Source organism: Pteronotus mesoamericanus, unplaced genomic scaffold (assembly GCF_021234165.1).
Source record: "Pteronotus mesoamericanus isolate MK-2021 breed Mesoamerican mustached bat unplaced genomic scaffold, CSHL_Meso_final scaffold_167, whole genome shotgun sequence".
Lineage (NCBI taxonomy): Eukaryota > Metazoa > Chordata > Mammalia > Chiroptera > Mormoopidae > Pteronotus > Pteronotus mesoamericanus.
The window spans coordinates 2,513,026-2,533,718 of record NW_026555308.1 but is presented as its reverse complement, the minus strand read 5'-3'; the positions used below and the strand labels follow the sequence as shown (position 1 = coordinate 2,533,718).

The following is a 20,693-nucleotide window of genomic DNA, read 5'->3' as shown; positions in this document are numbered from 1 at the left end:
AAAGCCTTTGGAAAAAGGGGCTCAGGCTGCCTTCTCCACTAGAGGGAAGAGCCACTTCCCCTCTCCTGGCAGACAGAGAAGTGTCCAGTAAGACTCATTTCATTTCCCCCCATCCGTGACGACCCTGGGACGGGCTCTGTGGGATTCAGAGCTCTGCTAACTTCCTCAGCTGACCTCTGGACAGGGACCCTCAGATCCAGAGTCTGGCGTGCTTCTCACACCTCACATAATTCAATTCTGGTTTATTTTTTAAGTTAGAAACACAAGTCTGTACTAACACTTTTTCCTTAGTTTGCTTTCCGAGGAAGGAATGTTATCCTTCTGAGAGAAAATGGAGACTTTATAATCTGGAGTGTCTTCTGTTGCCTGATTTTCAAGAAAAGTTGGTTTTCATCTTATTGAGCTTTCATTCCGAAAATTTTAGTAAAATACATTTAAAGCTTGGTATTGTAAGCATGCAGAAGGAAAAATAAGACTATAAAATTAAATAAAGGCTAAAATTAACAGCCTCTAAGTTGTACAAGTGATTAACAGTCTGACACTGATTCCTAAAATGAGTATTTGTGTGCTGCCCCAGTCCCAGGTTTGTCTCACTGACTATTTAAGGATATATGTGACAACAACAATAATCAAAACTTACATAGAAACTTATTTCTTCTCAGGTTTTTTGTCCTGTGGATATGTATCACTACGAACACACTCATTACCCAAGTTTTAGATGATAAGGCAAAAAAAAAAAAAAAAAAGAAAAAAGAAAGAATCATCTTTGGGGTTTGCTCTGGTTCTTGTTTAAGCTTCATGGAGTTACACATAGGAGGCTAAAGCAAAAACAGGTACTACTTCATTAACAATCAGTCCAACTGTCTTAGCAAACAAAATATGTTTCCTTCCTAATCCTCTACATTGCCTGCAAATGTAGGATTGTAAAACCTACAAATCTGAGGGTTTTAATCTATATGGATCCCTTGGTAAAAAGGTCAGAAGTCATTGTCACTCTCTTCCAGGGGCTCAGGTTTCCGGACCCTTCGACTGGGTTTAGCTGTAGAGAGAGCAATGCTCTCGTCTTCCAAATCATCATCTTCTTCATCATCTTCCATGTCAATCTCACTGTCCTCTGAGTCTTCCTATATGAAAAAGACAGCAAATACAACTGAGGGTCCCATCTTGCTCCTGACAACTTATCAGCAAGACCCTACCTCACTTTTTCACTAGCTCAATAACTAGCAACATTCCCACGTGAAGGAGGAGCTTGGCAGAGAAGCAGTCAGGATGTGAGGACATAAAAATGAACCAACATCTAGATGTTACTGGCTGGAATACAGAGATCATGGTATCAACTAACTGGTGATGTTCAGATACCAACATGCAATCCAACGTTGGTGCCGCAGGGGCTGCTTTCCCACTGACATCTCAGGACCACCACGCCTGTACCAAGGCTCACTGGATGCTGCTTTGCTCCTGGTAGCCCGCCCAGAGACCCGCCAGTGGACAGCAGAGAGGGTGGAGGCTTGGAGAAAGGGAAGGAGAGCTTATTTTGCTTTTGACAGAGTGGGGATGGAAAGCAACCAGAAAATGAGCCTAAGGAGCAAAATATAAGAAATACTCTCTTCCATTATCCAGATCTAGGGTGACCAATTCAGCCAGGTTTTAAAACTTCAAGTCTTGTATCCCAGGTAAACTAGGAGAGTTGGTCACTCTATTTAAATCATTCCCATGAGTATATGTATACACTGTAGTTTCCATCTTCAAAAAAATAAAATAAAATAAAACCCTCAAAATTTAATCCTATCTTCCTCTCCAGCTAATCTGCCCTGTTTCTCTATTCCCCTCACAACAAAACTCCTTGAATAAGTTCTGGACTCACTGTCCCTGCTTGTCCCCTCTCATTGCCTCTTAGGTACACTCTAGTTAGGCTCTCACCCCACCAACCCCCGCAAGCTGCTCTTGTCAAGACGGACACATTCAGCACGTTCTATTCCAATAGCGTAATTCTCCGTCCTCCTGTTTGACCTACGGGTGCCTTCTTCCCTGGCATCTACTCTTCTGTCCTCTAGAGCGCCCTTCTCTTTAGGTTCTCACACTACTTCCTGTGTCTTGTCTCGCTTGCCCAACCCTATTCGTCTCCCTGACCTCCACAATGTGGAATCAGCTCAGGGCCTTTGGCCTCCTCTCTTCTCTTTCTTCTCTCTTTTCCCTAGTAATCACATGTATCCTCATACTTAAAGACCACCTAGACCTGACTTTGAACTCTAGACTTGAATTTCAACTCAGCACCAGCATGTGGACACCTAGCAGGGCAAATTCACACTAAGAATGTCTAAAAACCAAATTCTCAATTTGCTCTCCAAGCCCCTTCCTCAGGTCCACTCCAGCTCAGGAGATGAAAACTATGCTTTTGGCCAATTATGCCACAACCAAGGAATCCCTCATTTTCTTTAACACCCCCTGTCCAATCAACAAAACCTGATGGCTCTTACCTTGAAAACATGTTCAGAACCTGACCACTTCCCGATACCTCCGCTGCTACCACCCAAGGCTAAGCCACCACCACCATCGCCTCTGCATTAGACTATTGCAAGAAAGTGCCTCCTCTCTGGGCTCTCTTAAATGTGAGTCAGCTCTCGGCACTCCTGGGCTCAGGATTCTGCACCTTGCCACTGTACTCGGAGAAAATGTCAAGTCCTCGTCACGTCCTGCAAAGCTCTGTATAGCCCCTACTACCTCTCCTGCTGCTCCTGCCCCCAATTCATTCCATTCCAGTCACACCATCACCTCTGGTCCTTGAATGCAGAAACCATAGTTCCTGGGACCAGGATGCCTCTCCCTCCTAGCACCATGTCCCTCCTTCCTAGGCCTCTGCCCTAATGTCACCTTATCAGAGAGCTCTTCCCTGACCAATCAAAACACATTCCTCATCCCTGTCACTCTGTTCCAAAACCTACTTTATTTTTCTTCTTACCACTAAGAGCCCTGATGTATCTGCCTCACTACTGCTGGACCATAAGCTTAATAAAGGCAGGGACCTAATTTCTATTCACAGCTGTCTTCCCCACAATCCATAAGAGCGTCACACACATTAACAGGCCCTTGAAAACTACCTGGCCAGTGACTGAGTGAACACATGAAAGACAGTCTTCCAGGCCTGGCGGGTGGTACATGAAAAGAGCCTCCTTGAAATAAATAAGCAACAACAGGCACAGAACCGATTTAAGCTACCACACTGCACTTGTTCTGAAAAGTAGAAAGCAATACAAAAGATCAAGCAAATCAAGAAAAGAGGTGAGCCAGGGCTCTCCGGGCAGTTCCCACACCAGACTTCCCTTATTTCTGTCTTGGATGTGTAAGCTATGTGGATAGAGGCTGTTTAACCATCCATACCCTACCCTGTTAAAATTTTTGAGGTGGTTTCTCTGCTTTTCTGAAGACTGCCTTCTGTGTGTTTAAGGCTCTATCTTTTCCGTGCGCCCTCCCCAGCACATCTGAATCACCTCTTTCTCCTGCGAATGTCTGTGATAGCACACACTGCTGGTCATAAATAAATGGGCCTTTTGCACGAGAACATAAGGCCCATCCTCTGTCTGTGTGTGCCACTAGTGCCACACTCTAGACACTTATGGCATCCAACCTGTGGGGGAGGTCTGTGACTGGATCAGTCTAGTCACTCTGCCTCTTGGGACTCACAGTAATGCCAGAGGCTGCAACAAAGAACGCAGGCCCAGACTGATGGATGGAAGAGCCCTAACAGCTGGGCCCCAGCAGGGACCCCTTGTCTCCCCATTCTGGTTCATTTCTCAGTCAGTTATCCACTGAATAACGTTCAAGGTGCTATAGCCCCTTGCCCATCCTCTCTGAGGCCCTGGTCTCAGAAGAGCCTCCTTTTCGTGATTCCTCCCCAGAATGGAGCTGAAGAGAGCACTAGTCTTGACCCCCCGCCCTCAGCAGCATCCCTCCCTTTCTAGGTTATGGTTCAAGGGCCAGGTGATTCCCCAACCATAACATTTCTTATCCCTTGGCTCAGCCCTCACTCCTCCCCCTTAACATAGAAACCTTTAGGTAATTTCACCATTCACTGTGGGACTCATTTTGAGTGGCTTTTTACCCCAGAGACAGAAGCATCACTCTTGGGGAAGGCTCTCTGCTGGCCCTGAGCGAGCATACACGCACGCACGCATGCACGTGTAAATGAATGAGGTGAAAAAGAAAACCAACCTGCTTCTTGGAGCTGGAGGTCTTGCATTTACCTAATAGAGATGGTGGTCCTTCCATCTTTGGAAAGTGAGAGTAGACAGAAAGTGAGAAAGGGGGAAAAAAAGAAAGGCAGGGCAAGCAGGTTCATTTGAAAAGAAATGAGCCATCAACAAACAAAGAAGAGAGTCCAGCTCCTTGGGAGGCCAAACTCTGCCACAAAACCAGTGATGAGCTCGGCTGAGAAGCCACACCTCACACTAAGCTGGTCAGATGTGCTTAGTTCCTGGCTAATCTAGTCACTGAGGCCAGCCCCAGACCAGAAAGAACACAACTGCTAAAGGACGCTGGTCAGAACTCACATCATCATCCGAGTCTCCACCTTGCATTGTGCCCACGATGCTTTTGCTAGGTCTTCCTGGGGAGAACAAAAAGCATGAAGAAATTGAAAAAACCTTGTATAATGAGGCATGAATCGGCATTCAAGATTTGCTTTCCTTTAGAAAATCGGAGAAAAAAAGAATCATAAAAAATTTACTGAAGAAGCATCCAACTTAGGACTGCTGACAAACAGTGATGGACTTTTTGTATTTCCACAGTGAAACCAGGAAAAGGGCAGTAAAATGTAAGCATGAAACATAAATCAGACAAATACAGGTGCAACCTACAAATGTTTTAGGGAAAAATCACGGAATCCCATTATTAGTTTATACACAGCAGAAGAGGTATGCTATCTGTTGAGAAAAGAAATATATTCTCCCTTATGGACCCATGTTACTTGTACTTAGTGCAATGTCAGTTTCAAAAAGAAAAAGTTTAAATATCACAATTAGTTGATCTTTCAAACATCATCACTATCTGAGTGATTCTCCATTCCTTCTTTGAAAGTCAATGTTGTCTAGATGTGACTTCTGCAAAAACTCAGGAGGCATCCTTCACCGAGTGGAGACAGAGAACTGCTCTCACACGTGAAGGCTGAGAAAGGAACACCCCTGACCTGAGGGCCAGGCCTCAGGAGAAAGGCAGTGAGGGCGGCTTAGAGAGGAGCTAACTCAGGACAGGCCTGGATGTGACCTCCAAGATCTGTTTATGAAAACTTTTCCTTGGGTCAGATAAAATACATAGCTTGTGTTGTTTCACTTCTGCAGTGTGGTCAGAAGTAGAATTTAGGAGCACCAATATCTTTACTAAACTAATCACATACCTTTTTAGAACCCTGGCTCCCATATGTGGAATGGGAGCCATAACCTCTAACCTCTATTGATGTCATGAAGCTGTTAAAAAATAAAAGGAAGAAAAAGAAAATCAGAGCATCTAACTATCCTATAAAAAGGCGAAATGTAATAAATAAAAATAGATGGACCTAGAATAAGAGAAAGCAGTTAGCAAAAAAAGTTAATATGAAATGATCAAAGGAAGATGATTTACTACTTATATTTAATATGTATATAAAAATGCAATTGTGCTCCAAAAAATTAACAAGTGGTACATAAGAAAGGTTTTTAAAGGCAAATACAGGGCAATTTAGTAGTATCTATCAGAATTTAAATTTATATAATCTTTGACCTAAGAATTCCACTTTTAATGATACGGCCTAAAGAAACACTTGCCCATATGCAGAAAAATGCACCTACAAGAAAAAAAGTAGACATAGCTTAAGTATCTATCAATATGGGAATGCCCAAGTAAATTACAGGTATAGCCATACTGTGGAATACTATGAAACTATCAAAAAGAAGGAAGCAGATCTATATTTTACAGACATGGAAAGAGTATAATATATTTAATTATGTTTTTAAGATTTTACTTATTTATTTTCAGAGAGAGGGGAAGGGAGGGGAGAAACATCGATGTGCGAGAGAGACACATGAATTGGTTGCCTCTCACATGCCTCCAGCTGGGGACCTGGCCCACAAGCCAGGCATGTGCCCTGACTGGGAATCAAACCAGTGGCGACCTTTTGGTTTGCAGACAGACTCTCAGTCCATTGAGCCACACCAGCCAGGGCAACATATTTAATTTCTTTTTAAAAAGCAGATTGCAGAACCAGACACATAGTCTGGTCCTATTCAGGTCAAAAAAAGATTTCAGGTAACCTTTGTGTCCATGTTTGAGTATGTGTGTGTGTAAAGGCGATTTGGAACGGCACACTCTTAGGCCACTGGCCATGACCCCTCTAGGGTGGGGAGTGGGACATGAGCAAATCCCCACTCAGATATCCTCCACACACTTTACTGCTGGAATTGCTGCAGTGAGAAAGTAGAAATTAGAAGAACATTTTTAAAAGGCAGAGGTGCTTTTGTAAGTCCCTTCTTCGTACATTAATTCTCTGACCATAAGGTATGTAACTGCTCTGGACAGCAGTTTTGGACACAAATAGGGCAGAATATAGCTCAGCGGTAGAGGCAGTGTGTTCCTGTGAACTCTGAGAAACACCAAGCCACAAATAAGAATCGGCCATTCTTGGGACCAGAGATGACCACTGATAAAGCCCAGATCAGGGCCACTCCCAGTGTGCTCACAGGCCTCGATACCACGCAGCTCTGACCCAATCCTGGCCCCTGTTCTGTGACAGACACAGGGAGGACGGCAAGTGAAAGAAGCCATCGTACCTTGCATGAGCACCTCCACGGCTGTCCGTGGCTTGGACAGCCGTCTCTCTTCCAGTTCACTGTCAGATTCATCCTCCTCCTGGATGTCAGTGTCCGAGTCATTATTCCCTGGTAGGAACACAAGTAAGCCAAAAAAGGTTGGGGGGAGTAGATCCATCACTACTTCTGAAGCGGCCTCTGCCCAGAAGGCTGTTGCAAGAGTCATCTGCACCTCTCAGAATCTGATGTGTTAGATTTTGTGAGACTCTCAGGATTTGCTTGGAGATACTTAGGGAAGAGTTAATGCAGATGGTGGGCTGGGGTGTTTTTGTTTTTTTTTTTTCCAAAAACAATTTTCCAAAGCTAGAAAAAAGTAGGCCAGATATATTAGAAAGAATCACTATTCCAGTAGGGGAAACTAAACAATTGAATAGCTAGTTGTCAAGATAATTGGAGGGGGAAAAAGAATTCTCTTTTCAGTCTTAGGCTGTGTTACCAGAACTCAAGCTCCTTGAGGATAACAAAGATGTCAGCGACTGCACCAAAACAAGACCGGAGGCAGGCAGGAGGCCAGGCTAACCGCGGCCCGAGTAGGGCTGGCACGAGAAAGACGGTAACCTGGTGACTGGCAATGAAGACTGGTGCTCACGATATTCTTTACTGGAGAAAATTCCGTTTTAAAGATATATAAAGAAAGGTCATTTTCAATACTACCTTACATAATGCCTTTTACATTAATTTCTTAAATACTCTTCTGGAGTTTTGTGCAGGGTGAACATTTCCCAGTGGAAACCTGTGGCATGAGAGTTTCCGCAGTGGGGAGGAAAAGTGTTCACCACCCAGTCCCTGACTATTCTGTACCCAGGGAGAGACATAGGTATTAAGGATGGAACTGGGGAAATTTGCAGCTGCTGCTCTGATTACTGACTTTAAATCAATTTGGAAGTATAGTAAGTATTCATCTACAAAAAGGCTTTGCTTAGGCTCTGATCTAAGAGGGTAATGAAATGGTGGCTGCCTCCAGCTGAGCACTGAGTGAAAGTTTTCTACTTTCTTAGCCATGGAGAGAAGAGCTGTGCTCTACAGCACAGAGGGGCAGACCTGGGCGTCGGAGACTGTCAACAACATCATCTTGCAAGACTTCAACACAATCAATCTGAAAATTACCACCTTACAAAAGCCCTTACAGAGAATATGATTAAATATTAATGCAAATTAATGACTATAAAATGAAATCACTGTTTAGCTTAGTTCACTTTTTACTTTACCCGGGACAAATTATGATATTAAGTCCGTAACAAATGCAACAGAAATCACATGATATTATGAATTTTAAAACTACATAGGCAAAATCATGTCTCAGGCTCAACCTGATTTCTTCTGACAACTCAAAGCTATACACTGAGGACTAAGTATTGGGTTGGCCAAAAAGTTTTGTGTGGTTTTTTTTTGTTGAAAAAATAAAAGACACATTTTTCATTTTCACTAACAACTTTATTGATTTGGATATTTTGAGTATGTTGGCTATTTACTGTATGGTATAATGTTGATTCTCCTCAATTAGTATCTTGATTTGATTGCTATAAACTGCAACTGGTCTACCCAAACATTGTCCAGTGAGAAATCTCCAACACAAAACTTAGCAAACCACTTTTGACATGTTTGATCAGTCACAGCACCTTCTCCATACAATGCGCAAATCCTTTTTTTGCATTTCAGTTGAGTTACCTTTCTTGAAATAAGGCATAATATGCCGAAAATGTTGTGTATGTTCTTCCATCTTCAATATTAAAATGGCTACGCAAAAATTCACCAGTTTTTGATACATTTTTTAAAATGCTTGCTTATATGTCAGCTGCCACAATACGATCTAACAAAATTGTTTTGAATGAAGTTAAAGAAAACTAAGTGTTATTAGAGCCATTTTACAGAAAAACCAAACAAACTTTTTGGCCAACCCCATAGGTAAATGCATGCTGACACTGAAAGCAGAGTTGTCAGTTACATGCTAAAATTAAGTACAACAGACAATGGTGCTGGTATAATTCAACAGGGGAAGAACAGTCTTTCCAATAAATGGTGCGGGGACAACTGCATAGCCACACACAAAAAATGAAGTTGGATCCTTACCTCACATCATATATAAAAATTAACTTAATATGGATCAGACACCTAAATGTAATAGTTAAAACAATAAAACTCCTAGAAGAAAACAGGAGTCAATCTTGGTGACCTTGAATTAAGCAGGGATTTCTTGCTTAGTCCTGGCACTAAAAGCACAAGCAACGCACTCCCCCTCTTCAAACAGACAAATTGGACTTCACTAAAACATTGTACAGCAAAAACATCATCAAAAAGAGAAAACACAGCCTAAAGAATGAGAAATCATTTGCAAATCACCAATCACTTAAATCATTTATACAATACTTTATATATTATAGTACCCAGAATATATAAAGAACTTTTATAACTCAGCAATAAAAAGACAACCCAATTAAAAAATATGCAAAGGACTTGGATATCTCTCCAAAGAAGATACACAAACAGCCAATAAGCACAGGAAAAGATGTTACATTTCATTAGCTATCAGAGAATTCAAATCAAAATCACCATGAGGTACCACTTTATACCCACCTAAACTATAGGCAGTTTCTTTTTAAGTTTCTCCTTTTAGATCAGCACTGTCCAACATAAATATAATGCCAGCGACAGAGGTAATTTTAAATTTTCTAGTAACTACAGTAAAAAGAAACTAGTGAATTAATTTTAATGTTTTATTTAATCCCATATACCTAAAATGTCACTTCAATAAGTAACCAGTGTAAAAAATTATTAATGAGTAATTCTACTTTTCTTTTATACTAAGTCTTCAAATTCTGGTGTATATTCTCTACAAATGGCACACCTCAATTTGGACTAGTCACATTTCAAGTGCTCAAGACCACACCTGGCTGATGGCTTGGTAGTAGAGAGAGGAGTGCTAGACCTGGAGTTTCCTGAGCCCATCATCCATCACTGTGGGCCGGCACAAGGCGTGACACACAGTAGGGACACAGTGAATACAGTTTGGGGCAAAAATAGGTTTACAGTTGTTCACATGGAAAATAATACAATAATTAATACATAATAATACAAGAATAAACTCTGTTTTGAGTACTCACAACTAAAAACCTACTTTTGCCCTACCCTGTATGTGTTAAATGTATAAACATTTGCTCTCCACTACACCATAATAACAGAATCACAGCAAAGTTACTGTGGCACTGTGATTTATAAGAAGAAATGTATGTTCAGTCTTCATCCCTGTTTCTGGCACAGAGCTCCCAAACCCCAAGGACTTCTTAAAATGATGGGAGCAGCAATGGTGTCTCTTGTTATGTTAATGAGGTGACTCTTAAATCTCACCCAAGGGTGGGGCCTGGTTGCCAGTAGGAGCCAACCGTGTGGTTAGAGAACTGGAACTTTCAGTCCTGATTTCTGAGGGAAGGGAGAGGAGCTTGAGGCTGAATCAGCTGCCAACAACCAATGATTTACACAATCATGACTACATAATGAGGCCTCTATAAAAACACAAAAGGAATATGTTGTTGGCCTTTTTCAGAGAGCTTCCATGTGCCACCCAAGCTCCAAAAGGACAACCTCCTGTTCAAGGCTTTGCCCTGTGTATCTCTTCAGCTGGCTGCTGATTCGTATCTTTTAATATCCTTTGCAATGCATCGGTAATTTAGTGAGTAAATAGGTTTTCCCATAAGCCTTTATAGCAAATTAATCAAACCCATGGAGGGTGTTGTAGAAACCTCTGATTTATAGCCAAATACAAGTAACAATGTGGCATCTGAAGTGGAGGGTGATCTTGTGGGACTAAGTCCTTTCTTCACCTCTGGAATCTGATTCAACCTCCCGGCAACCTCTTGGTAGCTAGTATCAGAATTGAGTTGAATTCTTGGACACCTTGCTGGTGTCTAAAAATTTCTTGGTGTGGAGAAGCGTGCATATACACACACACACACACTCTGGAATCGGGTCCAGGAACCCCATTTAGTTACTCAAGTGCTTTGTAGAAATTTCTGGGTTATTTTATAAATTTAGAGGACTCTTTAAGTTCCTAATGCTACAGTGTTGAACACTACTAAGGACACAGTTATAAATTTACCACTAGCAACGAGGTTTAAATGGATGGTGGGAAGACTTGAAAAGTTGTCTTTGACTTCCATTACAGGGTATCTGAACAAATTACTTTGCCTTTTTAATCTCTGGGGCCTCCATGGCATTCTCCCACCTCTAATCACTCAAACTTCCTCTTCCTCGAGTACCTTACTCTAAACCACCAAACCCAAGTCCAAGATGACTTCACCTCCTGCTTAACAAGGATGGTACCAGTCAGATATGAGCCCCTCAAACACATTACACCTTCCAGCTCATCTAACTTACCTGAACTTAAGTCTTCTGTGTTCACACATTTCCTCAGTGAAACTCATCCCTTCACCTGGGCTCTGGCTCCCAGTCTTTTTGGGCTTTCCTCATCTGGTATCTCCTTTATCCCCAGATCCGCTGATTCACTCTTCACTGACATAGCATCTCCTCAGTGAGACCTATCCCCCCATCCAAGTACTGACCAGGCCCAACCCTGCTTAAGCTTCCGAGATCAGACGAGATCAGGCGTGTTCAGGGTGGTCAGGCCGAGTAGATGAGGCTTGTCTTAATCTTCTATTTAAAACTGCAATCCTGTCACACCTTCTCTATTCCTCCCTCTTACCTGCTCCCCATGGCATTTTTCACCTTCCACATATAGCCTGCATATTACTTATCTCCTAGCATGCTAGCATGTTGCTAGTATGTGAGATTGGTTAGGGCAAGGATTCCTGTCTTTGGTCCACTCATGTATCCTTAGCACCAGGAACAGATATTTAACAGTGCTTTGATAGGCTGAATCAGCTGCCTGAAGAGTGGCCTGAACAAAACGATCTCTTCCAGCTCTTAGATTTTACTAATTCTTGCTCCTGATTCATGTCAATGTACTATTAGATTTTTCTGTTTGGAGGAATCTTTCACAGATGGAGAAAAATTCCTTTATATATCTCCTCCTGATGCCAGTACTCTGGGCAATGTTTTCACATATACAGAAAAGCAAAGACAGAGAGGCCATCTTAAGAATCTTAGGATGAGTAGAAATGAGAATGGTCCTTCATAAATATTGGGTTGGCCAAAAAGTTCGTGTGGTTTTTTCCATAAGATGACTCTAGTAGCACTTAGTTGTCTTTAACTTCATTTGAAACAATTTGGTTAGACTGCATTGTGACAGCTGACATATCACTGTGCATTAAAAAAAGTATCAAAATTGTTGAATTTTTATGTAGCCATTTTACTATTGAATATGAAAGAAAATACATTTCCGGTATATTATGCTTTATTATTTCAAGAAAGGCAAAAAGGCAACTGAAACAAAAAAAAGTATTTGTGCAGTGTATGGAGAAGGTGCTGTGACTCATTGGACACGTCTAAAGAGGTTTCTGAAGTTTTGTGCTGGAGATTTCTCACTAGACGATGCTCCACAGTTGGATAGACCAGTTGAAGTCGATAGGGATTGATCGAGGCATTAATTGAGAATAATTAACAGGGAGATAGCTGACATACTCAAAATATCCATATCAATAAAGTTTCTGGTGAAAAGGAAAAATGTGTCTTTTATTTTATGGAAAAAACTAAACAGACTTTTTGGCCAACCCAGTATTTTCCCAACTTTTCTGCTCACTCTAAGCTAATTAAGTGCTACCCTTCATTAAGATGGTTTAACTGGAAATTTTTTCTGAAAAATTCAATCACACATTCTTCTAAGAATCTTGGTGCTTCAAGATATACCAAAGCTATGGATCACAAAATGAAAGTCTGAGCTCAGAAGAATAAAGCAAGATCAGTGAGAAAGGTCTTAATGTGCTGGCCTGGGGCACAGCGGGATGCAGCCAACCAGCTAGAGCTCTTACCTGTGCCAGACCTCCCAGGAGGGTATAAACTCCATGCAGGCTTATCACTTAGGGCAGCTTCGGGCTCTCCTGGCTGACCTGGAACCATAAAGGCGAGGGGCTGCTTTGGCTAGAGAGGCCCTTGAAATTTCCTAACCTTACCCCAACAGGATTTCCCAGCAGTTCTTATTCTCCTTCCAGAGTTTTCTGAAATTCAGGAAAGCCTCAGACCAAGTACAAAAGGAGAGCGGTACAAAGGAAAAAGACAAGAGAGAGCATGCCTGATGTCCCAGGCATACTACCTCAGAGCATGAGAGAATAGAATATATCATCATGAAAAAAGAGCAAAACAAAAGTAACTCTATGAGACAAAATCAGAAAGATCACATGCTGCTACAGTCCCGGGGTTGACTTGACACCTTGGTGAAATTCAAGGATGAAGGGTGCTAACCAGTCATGAGGAATTCCTTCTCGGAATCTAGATCTAATATACAGGTAACTCTCGTTTCTCTATAGGTGATAGCTCCGCAGAAGATGGGTGTGTGCGGTGGGGGGCACTATCTTTAAGCAAGTGACCTATTCATTTGCACCACCTTATGTCGCCTGTTTTCCATCAGTCTGCCCTAAAATAAGCAACTCTATAGACCTCCAAGACAAAATTTTCTTTTATAATTATATATAATATATAATTCAAACTATCATTTAAACAGAGAAAAACACTATTTTAGTTGGCATGAAAAACAAATGTGCTTTAGCCCTGGCTGGTGTGGCTCAGTGGATTGAGCGCCAGCCTGAGAACTAAAGAGTCACCTGTTCAATTCCCAGTCAGGACACATGCCTGGGTTGCAGGCCAGGTCCCCAGCTGAGGGGGCACGTGAGAAGCAACCACACATTACTGTTTCTCTCTCTGTCTCTCTCACTCCCTTTCTCTAAAAATAAATAAATAAAATCTTTTAAAAAAGAAAAACCAAATGTGCTTTAAATAGTATGTCATTTAATCTAGTCTCTTGAGCTGTTGACTGAATTAAAATGGTACCTCATATAAAAGTTGAGAGAAAATTGCCTTTTGAAAATAAACAAAATACACATATAATTTTTTCAATCTAAAAATGCTACCACAGAATAAACACAGCTATTTAAAACGTACAGACTTACTTCCACTCTTGAGCAATCGTTTTTCTTCTTCCTTTAGCTTGTTCTGCATCAGACGAAGAGTGTTTTCAGCTTCCTGTGGAACAGGAACAACAAGGTACGGAAGAGATGACCTTTTTTTGGACATTTTGTTATTCTTTACCATTTGAGTAAGTACTGCTGAGTTTGTGATATAGAACTAGAAAAAAAAAAACTAAACTAAAGGGAGGGGAAGGGAACTATCACTGCCTGAGATACCATTACAGCTGGGAAACTTGACACTATTTCTCTCTATAATCACCCAGCAACCCTATGGAAACGGAGGGTCTCAGAAGGGACATAACTGACCTAAGAAGGGCCTGACTGGCCCCAAATCCATGCTCTTCCCACTACACCTCAGTGTCTCTGAAGACAACTGAATGATACAATGAAATACTCATCGTGTGTGCCTACATAGATGCATCAACTATGGGCACTACAGGCCTCTTGCTCTTTTAATTCCTAGCGGATTAAAAAAGAAAAGCTAGTATTTCAGTTAGGTTATAAAATGTGGCCCTGATTACTGTTAAAATAGAAAATGGGAAAGAAAATTAGCCTTTAAAAATTTGTTGTTACTATAAACATTAAAAAGAAAGTACTGTGTTTCTGGCGCAAGACATTTTGATGAACCAGGTATTAGCAGCATAGAGAGTAGGTGCAGCCAAAGAAGAAAAAAGAGGTTAAGTACCTGTAGGAAGAGGAATATGCAGGCTGTGGCATGATCTTCAGTGTGTTCTCTGAACCCAGATGTGGCCCCAGACAACAGTACAAAATGGTCAGTTTATTTTCACTAGCCCTTTATTGGTCTTTCGCAGGCACCCGATGTTTAAAATGTCCTGGACTCTAGGCTTTCTCCACTGCCCTCAAAACGTGCCTGTCCTATACCCTGTTCCTCCAAGGTCTGCCTCTACTATACAGTAATGTTGGCAACAGGATCCTCATCAAGATAAATGTGTCCATATGAATGCAGTAGTTACTTCCAGCCAACCCTCATGGACAGCAAAACAGTACCATCTAATTCAAACATCCAGTTTGTAAGAAAGCTAGCATAACCTTTATACCAAAGCTTACACTGTCAGGGACAGTGTAAGGAGAGACTGTAAATCAATTCACCATGAATATAGGTTCCAAATGACTATTCTTGGGCTAAACAATAACATTCCTAAGGGATAAGGGCAATTCAAAAGGTGAGAGCAACCTGGTTCAACTTTCTTTGCTCTGAATTCCGTATTTACCAAGTCACGCTGGGATTTGAAATACTCCTTCTTCCTGGATGGCCTTAAACATTGGGATGAAGGGAACCCGTAAGACAACTGGTCAGGTTCTGGGTCATAATATTTCCCAGAATAATGAATAAACTGCAATTCCTCTTTATAAAGCATTCTCTGATAAGTCAGTTTGGATGATTCAATTAATCAGGGCTTGAAAAATCCTTAAGTGAACTGACTGAGCATGTTTTTAGACTCCAGACCAGTTACACAATTTGTGGGACTCAGTGCAAAATCTAATGCACTTAAAAATTATTATGGATTTCAGCCCTGGCTGGTGTGGCTCAGTGGATTGAGCGCCAGCTTGGGAACTGAAATGCTGCCAGTTTGACTCCCAGTCAGGGCACATGCCTGGGTTGCAGGCCAGGTCCCTAGTTCGGGGCGTTTGAGGGCCAACCGAATGCTGTTTCCCTCCCCTCCCTGCCTCTAAAAATAAATAAATAAAATGTTTTAAAAAATTATTAAGGATTTCAAGATGGCAACAGTTAAACATCAAAGCAAGCACAGATTCTTCTAAGCTCAAAGTCCTGTGTGACTACACAGGTCACATGTTAGCTCTGTCTATAGACCTAATGGACCCAAACCCTGATCATAAACCAATATCGAGATTAGTTTGAAAACTAATGTCAAACATTAACTGATTTTTTTTCCACAATGATATTTACAAATTGACTTGTCTATAGGTACAAAGTAACAAACCAGAAGGAATGGTGTGTGGAGAAGAACTGGTTATACACTTACCTCAAATCTCTCTTGCTCCATTCTATGATGATCCTCAAGTTGTTGTTCCAGATAAGACAGATTTCGAAATTTTTCCAGATAAATGTCATACTGCTTTTGCAATTCTTCCTCAATCTTCTCATATTCATCCATAAAGGCTGGTCTAGTGTGATCAAATGAAATAAAAAGTGAAAGATTAATCAACATACAGTAGTTTGAAACTGGTATTCAGAGTTTCATATTCCATTATGGTTTTCTTTGAAAAGCTTTGAATTAATTGGTGAAGGTGCTTCACTCTAACTACTTGAAGCTAATTTCCCCTTTTCCATTTTCTCCTCCCAAAATGAAAATTTTTTTTAATCAAAAAGATGTGATTTTTGTAAAAAACGCTGAAAGTATGAAGAATAAAGTAAAACTGATTCATAATCCTATCACCAGGTATAAGCACTTAATGTTTGTCATACTTCCTTCCAGACTTTTCCAAACATAGATACATAGAAAAATGCATTTTTTAACAAACATTAAGTATATTACCTTAAATTAGCAATTTTCAACCAGTGTGCCATGGCACAGTGGTGTGCCACAAGAAATTTTAAAACATGCAATATCCAACTATTTAGTCAGGGGCACTGTCTTCTTTTCCCTTCGACTGTCAAATAAAAAATGACAACAGCCCAACACAGCAGTAACCTTTCATTGTGGATGAATCAAAATTATACTTATTTTTTGTCAGATTAGCAAAAAATATAATATTTTTTAGTGACACAGAATTTTAGCAGTTTATTTGTACCATGAGATGAAAAAGGTTGAAAATCGCTGACTTAAATGAAGCTCTGCAGTCTTTTTCATTACTCAATATGCCACAGATTTTAATGAAGAGTTTAAAAATTAGCATATACCATACACAGCTCTCAAAATCAACAGATACATTATCTTAGTTGGGCATAATACTCTGCTGTCTAGATGTTCAAAAATTTAACCAGTCCCCTAAAAAAGGAAATAGAGGTTGCTACAAATTAAAGCTAAGTTTTTAAACAATATACAATTGAAAACCAAAACCATAACATAAAAAGCAATTTCAACTGGTTTGCTGAATTACTTTTTTCTCTTATTAAAGGGAAAACACTGTTCTTTTAAAAATAAACAGATAAACTAAAAAACAATTTTATAATCTCCTGTATCTCCTGTACTAAAGCAAAACACAGAAACTATTCTAAGAAAAGGATTTGAGGTTTAACAAAAAAATGAATTTACACTTGAAAGGCAGAACTTTTTAATGAAACAAATCTATCTGGTGGCCCTGATTCTAGAGGCAGGGGTGCAGTCCCTTGGCTTGAAGGAAGCCTTTCCCAGGTGCTCCCCCCAGATCTCAGGACAGCAGCCAGACTGTGGGCCATCACCAGAATCTCAAAAGAGCAAGACGCATTTAGAGCACATACAGCTACTGGACGGGGAAAGAGTAAAGGGAGAAAAATAAAAGGAAATTGAAAAGGAAGAAAGGGTAACAGCATGGGAGAAAGAAAAACCAAAAAACAGCAAAGGAAGAAGGGTACAAAGCAGAAGGTAGGGAAGAGAGAAAAGGAGGAGGGGGTAGGGAGAGAGAGAAAGAGATAGATGGATCCAAGAAAATAAGAATATGTTTGAAATCCCCAATGCCCTAGAAGGTGTTTTGCACCACTATCATCTATCTGCATTCCCTGGAAAACCTACTTTCAGTGAGGAAAAGTCAGAAGACAGATGAATTACTACTGGTGAGGAAATAAAAGTCTAAGGTCTATTTAAACCAATAAATGGAAGTAGTTTCTGTTTCCACTTAATTTATGGCAAAGCCAGATCATAGGAGACCAAGTCTCGCATAACTCTTACCACCTGGATTTAATTACTTTGTTTTCAGTTCCAAGAAGCTATAAAAGCTGAACGGAAGTTCAAAAATTAAGCAGTTTTTCAGACATATTGAAAGCAGTAAAGAGAATGAGTTTAGTGGTGTGATTGTTTGAAACAAGCAACACATGTACATTCTGAAGTAGAGAGTCTTATGTGAAGCTTCTTCCACTGCTTCACACAATGAGGGTTAATATCATTGACAATATATTCTCTCAGTCTGTTTGAACTTACAAAGACAGCTTTCTATTCCTTCTTTGGGTTTTCATATCTACCTCACACTCTGCAGAGTCTGGAGTCGCTTCCGGTTTCTTTCCAGTTCTAACTTCCTCTTTTCAATTTTGGCTTCTAAATTAGCTTCGTCAGAGGCCACGTTATTGAGCAGGTCTTTAGTCTTCTGAACCTGCGCCTATGTTTAATAGAAAATGAATGAAACATTAAGGACCTCCAACCTGATTCTTAGAAGGGTGAAATTTCTCAGCTCCTCAGGAACAGCAACATCATGATAAAAACGAAAACAGAAAAACAGAACAAACTCTCTCTCAAGTCATTACTTACTTAACCAACTGTTCCTGGAGTGAGTATCACACAGGCCCAGGCAAAATTATTTATCCTTTTCCCCCGCCATGAGAAGAGGATGTTTCTGCCCAGGGAATCAAATGAAGATGGAAAGAACAGTGTCCAAAACAGAGCAGAGACAGGCCTGAGATCTCCTGTGCTGCTCACTTGTTTCGACGGGTTACGTGTCACTCTGAAGTGTTAGTCTGCCTTTATTTACATCTTGTCATGCTACTCCTGTAGTTACAAATATCTGACTTCTAGAATATACAGGGGTAGGCAAAAGTAGGTTTGTGGTTGTTTGTATGGAAAAAGGCATGCAGGTTGTGATTATTACAATAGCGTTAACTCAAAAGAATGTCACAAAGGCACAGTGCAGTTAGGTATAATCTTGGAAGTGCTCAAATTGCCGCCCTTCATTTACACATTCTTGTAGCCTACTTGCTGTACTTAAGCACACTTTGGCACAGAGAGTTCCTGTCTACTTTTGCCGACCCCTGTATGTACACACAGTATGGCTTTATTTAGGAGGGGACAAAAAGAAACATTAGCTGGTCACGGTCCTAACCTAATCTACTGCCTGATGAGATTTGAGAGAGGTTTCATTTTTCTCTTCCTGACCACTGAACCTTCCTTACAGACTACAAGAAACGAAGAAACCACTCTGTGAAGTCAGACAGAATGTGGGCATCTCATACAGTATAAATCAATCTCTGGGAGCGGGACCGGGCAGCAGTGGGGCAGAGGCCCTTGGGCAAGGAGGGCTGAGTGAGAAAGTGAAAGGGATGATAGATCACTAATGAAAACCACAGGCCTCCCTGACCTCTTGTAAGAGCAAGCCCGTTTGAAGCAGGGGTAGTCCAAGTAAACATGGTGAGCCTTCACACTTGTGTTGTCTGAGAAGCTGGCCAGATTGGGGCCTGTGGCTCACACTTGCAATCTGTTGTATTAGGAATACTGTCTGGAATGCAACCAGCTGAGTGTGGAACTGCCTCCCCAAGTTCGGGTTCTCCAACTCTGCTTTAAGTTCCTGATGGTCAAGATGGGGTTATCCCCTCCAGTACTTCGCACATGTGTAGTGCACCATAATGATTTACTGACTGTTTACTTGTAAGTCTTTGGAATGCTATGGGGTACACAAAGAAACCACACAAGGAGCCCAGGCACTTTCTATGACTCTCAGAGACAGTGTGTATTTGGAAGCAACTACTTTTATTGATAATGAAATTATGGTTCAGTTTTTCTTGCCTAAGACAACCAACCACTTCCACAGTGCTTTCATAAACTAAAATTACTAATCGTCCATTTGCTGCAAGTGTTTTACAAACACCAGCCGAGAGCTTCTGGTCAAGATGTTGGAATAGGTAAATGCAATACTCAAATCCTTCCACCACCACATCAAAATTACAACTACAGAACAGCCATCATTCAGAAATGCCTGAAATTTAGCTGAAGAGACTCCAATAACTAAGGATATAAAGAAGCCACATTGACACTGATAGGAGGACGGAGGGGTGGAATGGGATGGTCCCACAACCACATGCAGCAGTCAAGAATTGGGAAGGATATCTCGGTTGCCCTGGTCCTTACTGAAGAATGATGGGTCTCGGTCCCACATCAGGTGCCCCCAGTTTAGGATTCCAGTAAGAGTGATGGGAAGAGAAGTCTCCATTAACTTCTGGCTGTAAAAACCAGCCAGGACTGTGGCTGAGTGAGAAAGAATACTTCAGGAGTTTCAGGTGTTTCCCTTAAAGGAACTTACTTGGACTCACTTGCCCTCAATTCCAGTGCTGGGGCAGCAGCTTGAAAACCACTAGGGACATACAGGGAGGAAATGAATTGTCTGGCATCAGGGTGAGGGGCTGGAGGGACAGCTTCCTCCCAGACAGAAATACTGGCAGAGGTTATCTATGTTCCTTTGCTAGTGCTTCCACTGCAACAAAGCTGGCAGGCAGGCACTACATCTGAGTCTCCATCACCTGGCTACTACTGCTCACCCCACCCTGGTGACTCCCCTGAGACCCCAACCCACCCAATGTATAAGCCCACCCAAGCTGTTTCCAGTGGCTCTCCCCTACAAATGGCCTCAAGCTGTGGATTTTCTTAAAATCTCTGAAACAAGCCACATCTGGCCTCGGCATGCCCTGTACCATCTTGCTAAGTTGCCACGTTTGGCACTAGTGGAAGGGAACCTCGGTTCACAGCTTGGCCTGTTCCAGGCACCTTCAAGGCCAGAATAAGAAACAGTCATCTGCAGATCAGTCTGTAGCTCTTGGCAGGTAACAATGGGAAGGCACAGGCATTGGCTGACATTGGCCTGCACCCCTTGGGAGACCCCAGAACTACCATACCTGGTGGAC

At 41.4% G+C, this 20,693-nt stretch overlaps 1 protein-coding gene across 8 annotated transcripts in view; it reads right to left on the bottom strand.

Moving 5' to 3' along the window:
* Window positions 1-766: 766 nt before the first annotated feature.
* The window catches only part of CLUAP1 (clusterin associated protein 1), a 46,256-nt gene continuing 26,329 nt past the window's right edge, over window positions 767-20,693 (bottom strand). Inside the window, exons 7-14 of one of the 8 annotated variants that reach the window (XM_054589499.1) lie at window positions 18,051-18,184; window positions 15,916-16,057; window positions 13,892-13,964; window positions 12,758-12,835; window positions 6,798-6,905; window positions 4,548-4,603; window positions 4,210-4,266; window positions 767-1,124 (exon numbers count right to left, since the gene is read on the bottom strand). In XM_054589499.1, the coding sequence (XP_054445474.1) occupies window positions 978-1,124; window positions 4,210-4,266; window positions 4,548-4,603; window positions 6,798-6,905; window positions 12,758-12,835; window positions 13,892-13,964; window positions 15,916-16,057; window positions 18,051-18,184 (795 nt within the window). In that variant the 3' untranslated portion in view covers window positions 767-977. Of the gene's footprint in view, window positions 1,125-4,209; window positions 4,267-4,547; window positions 4,604-5,406; window positions 5,460-6,797; window positions 6,906-12,757; window positions 12,836-13,883; window positions 13,965-15,915; window positions 16,058-18,050; window positions 18,185-20,693 lie in introns of those variants that run through there. The other 7 variants (XM_054589500.1, XM_054589501.1, XM_054589505.1 and 4 more) reach the window with 7 other exon arrangements.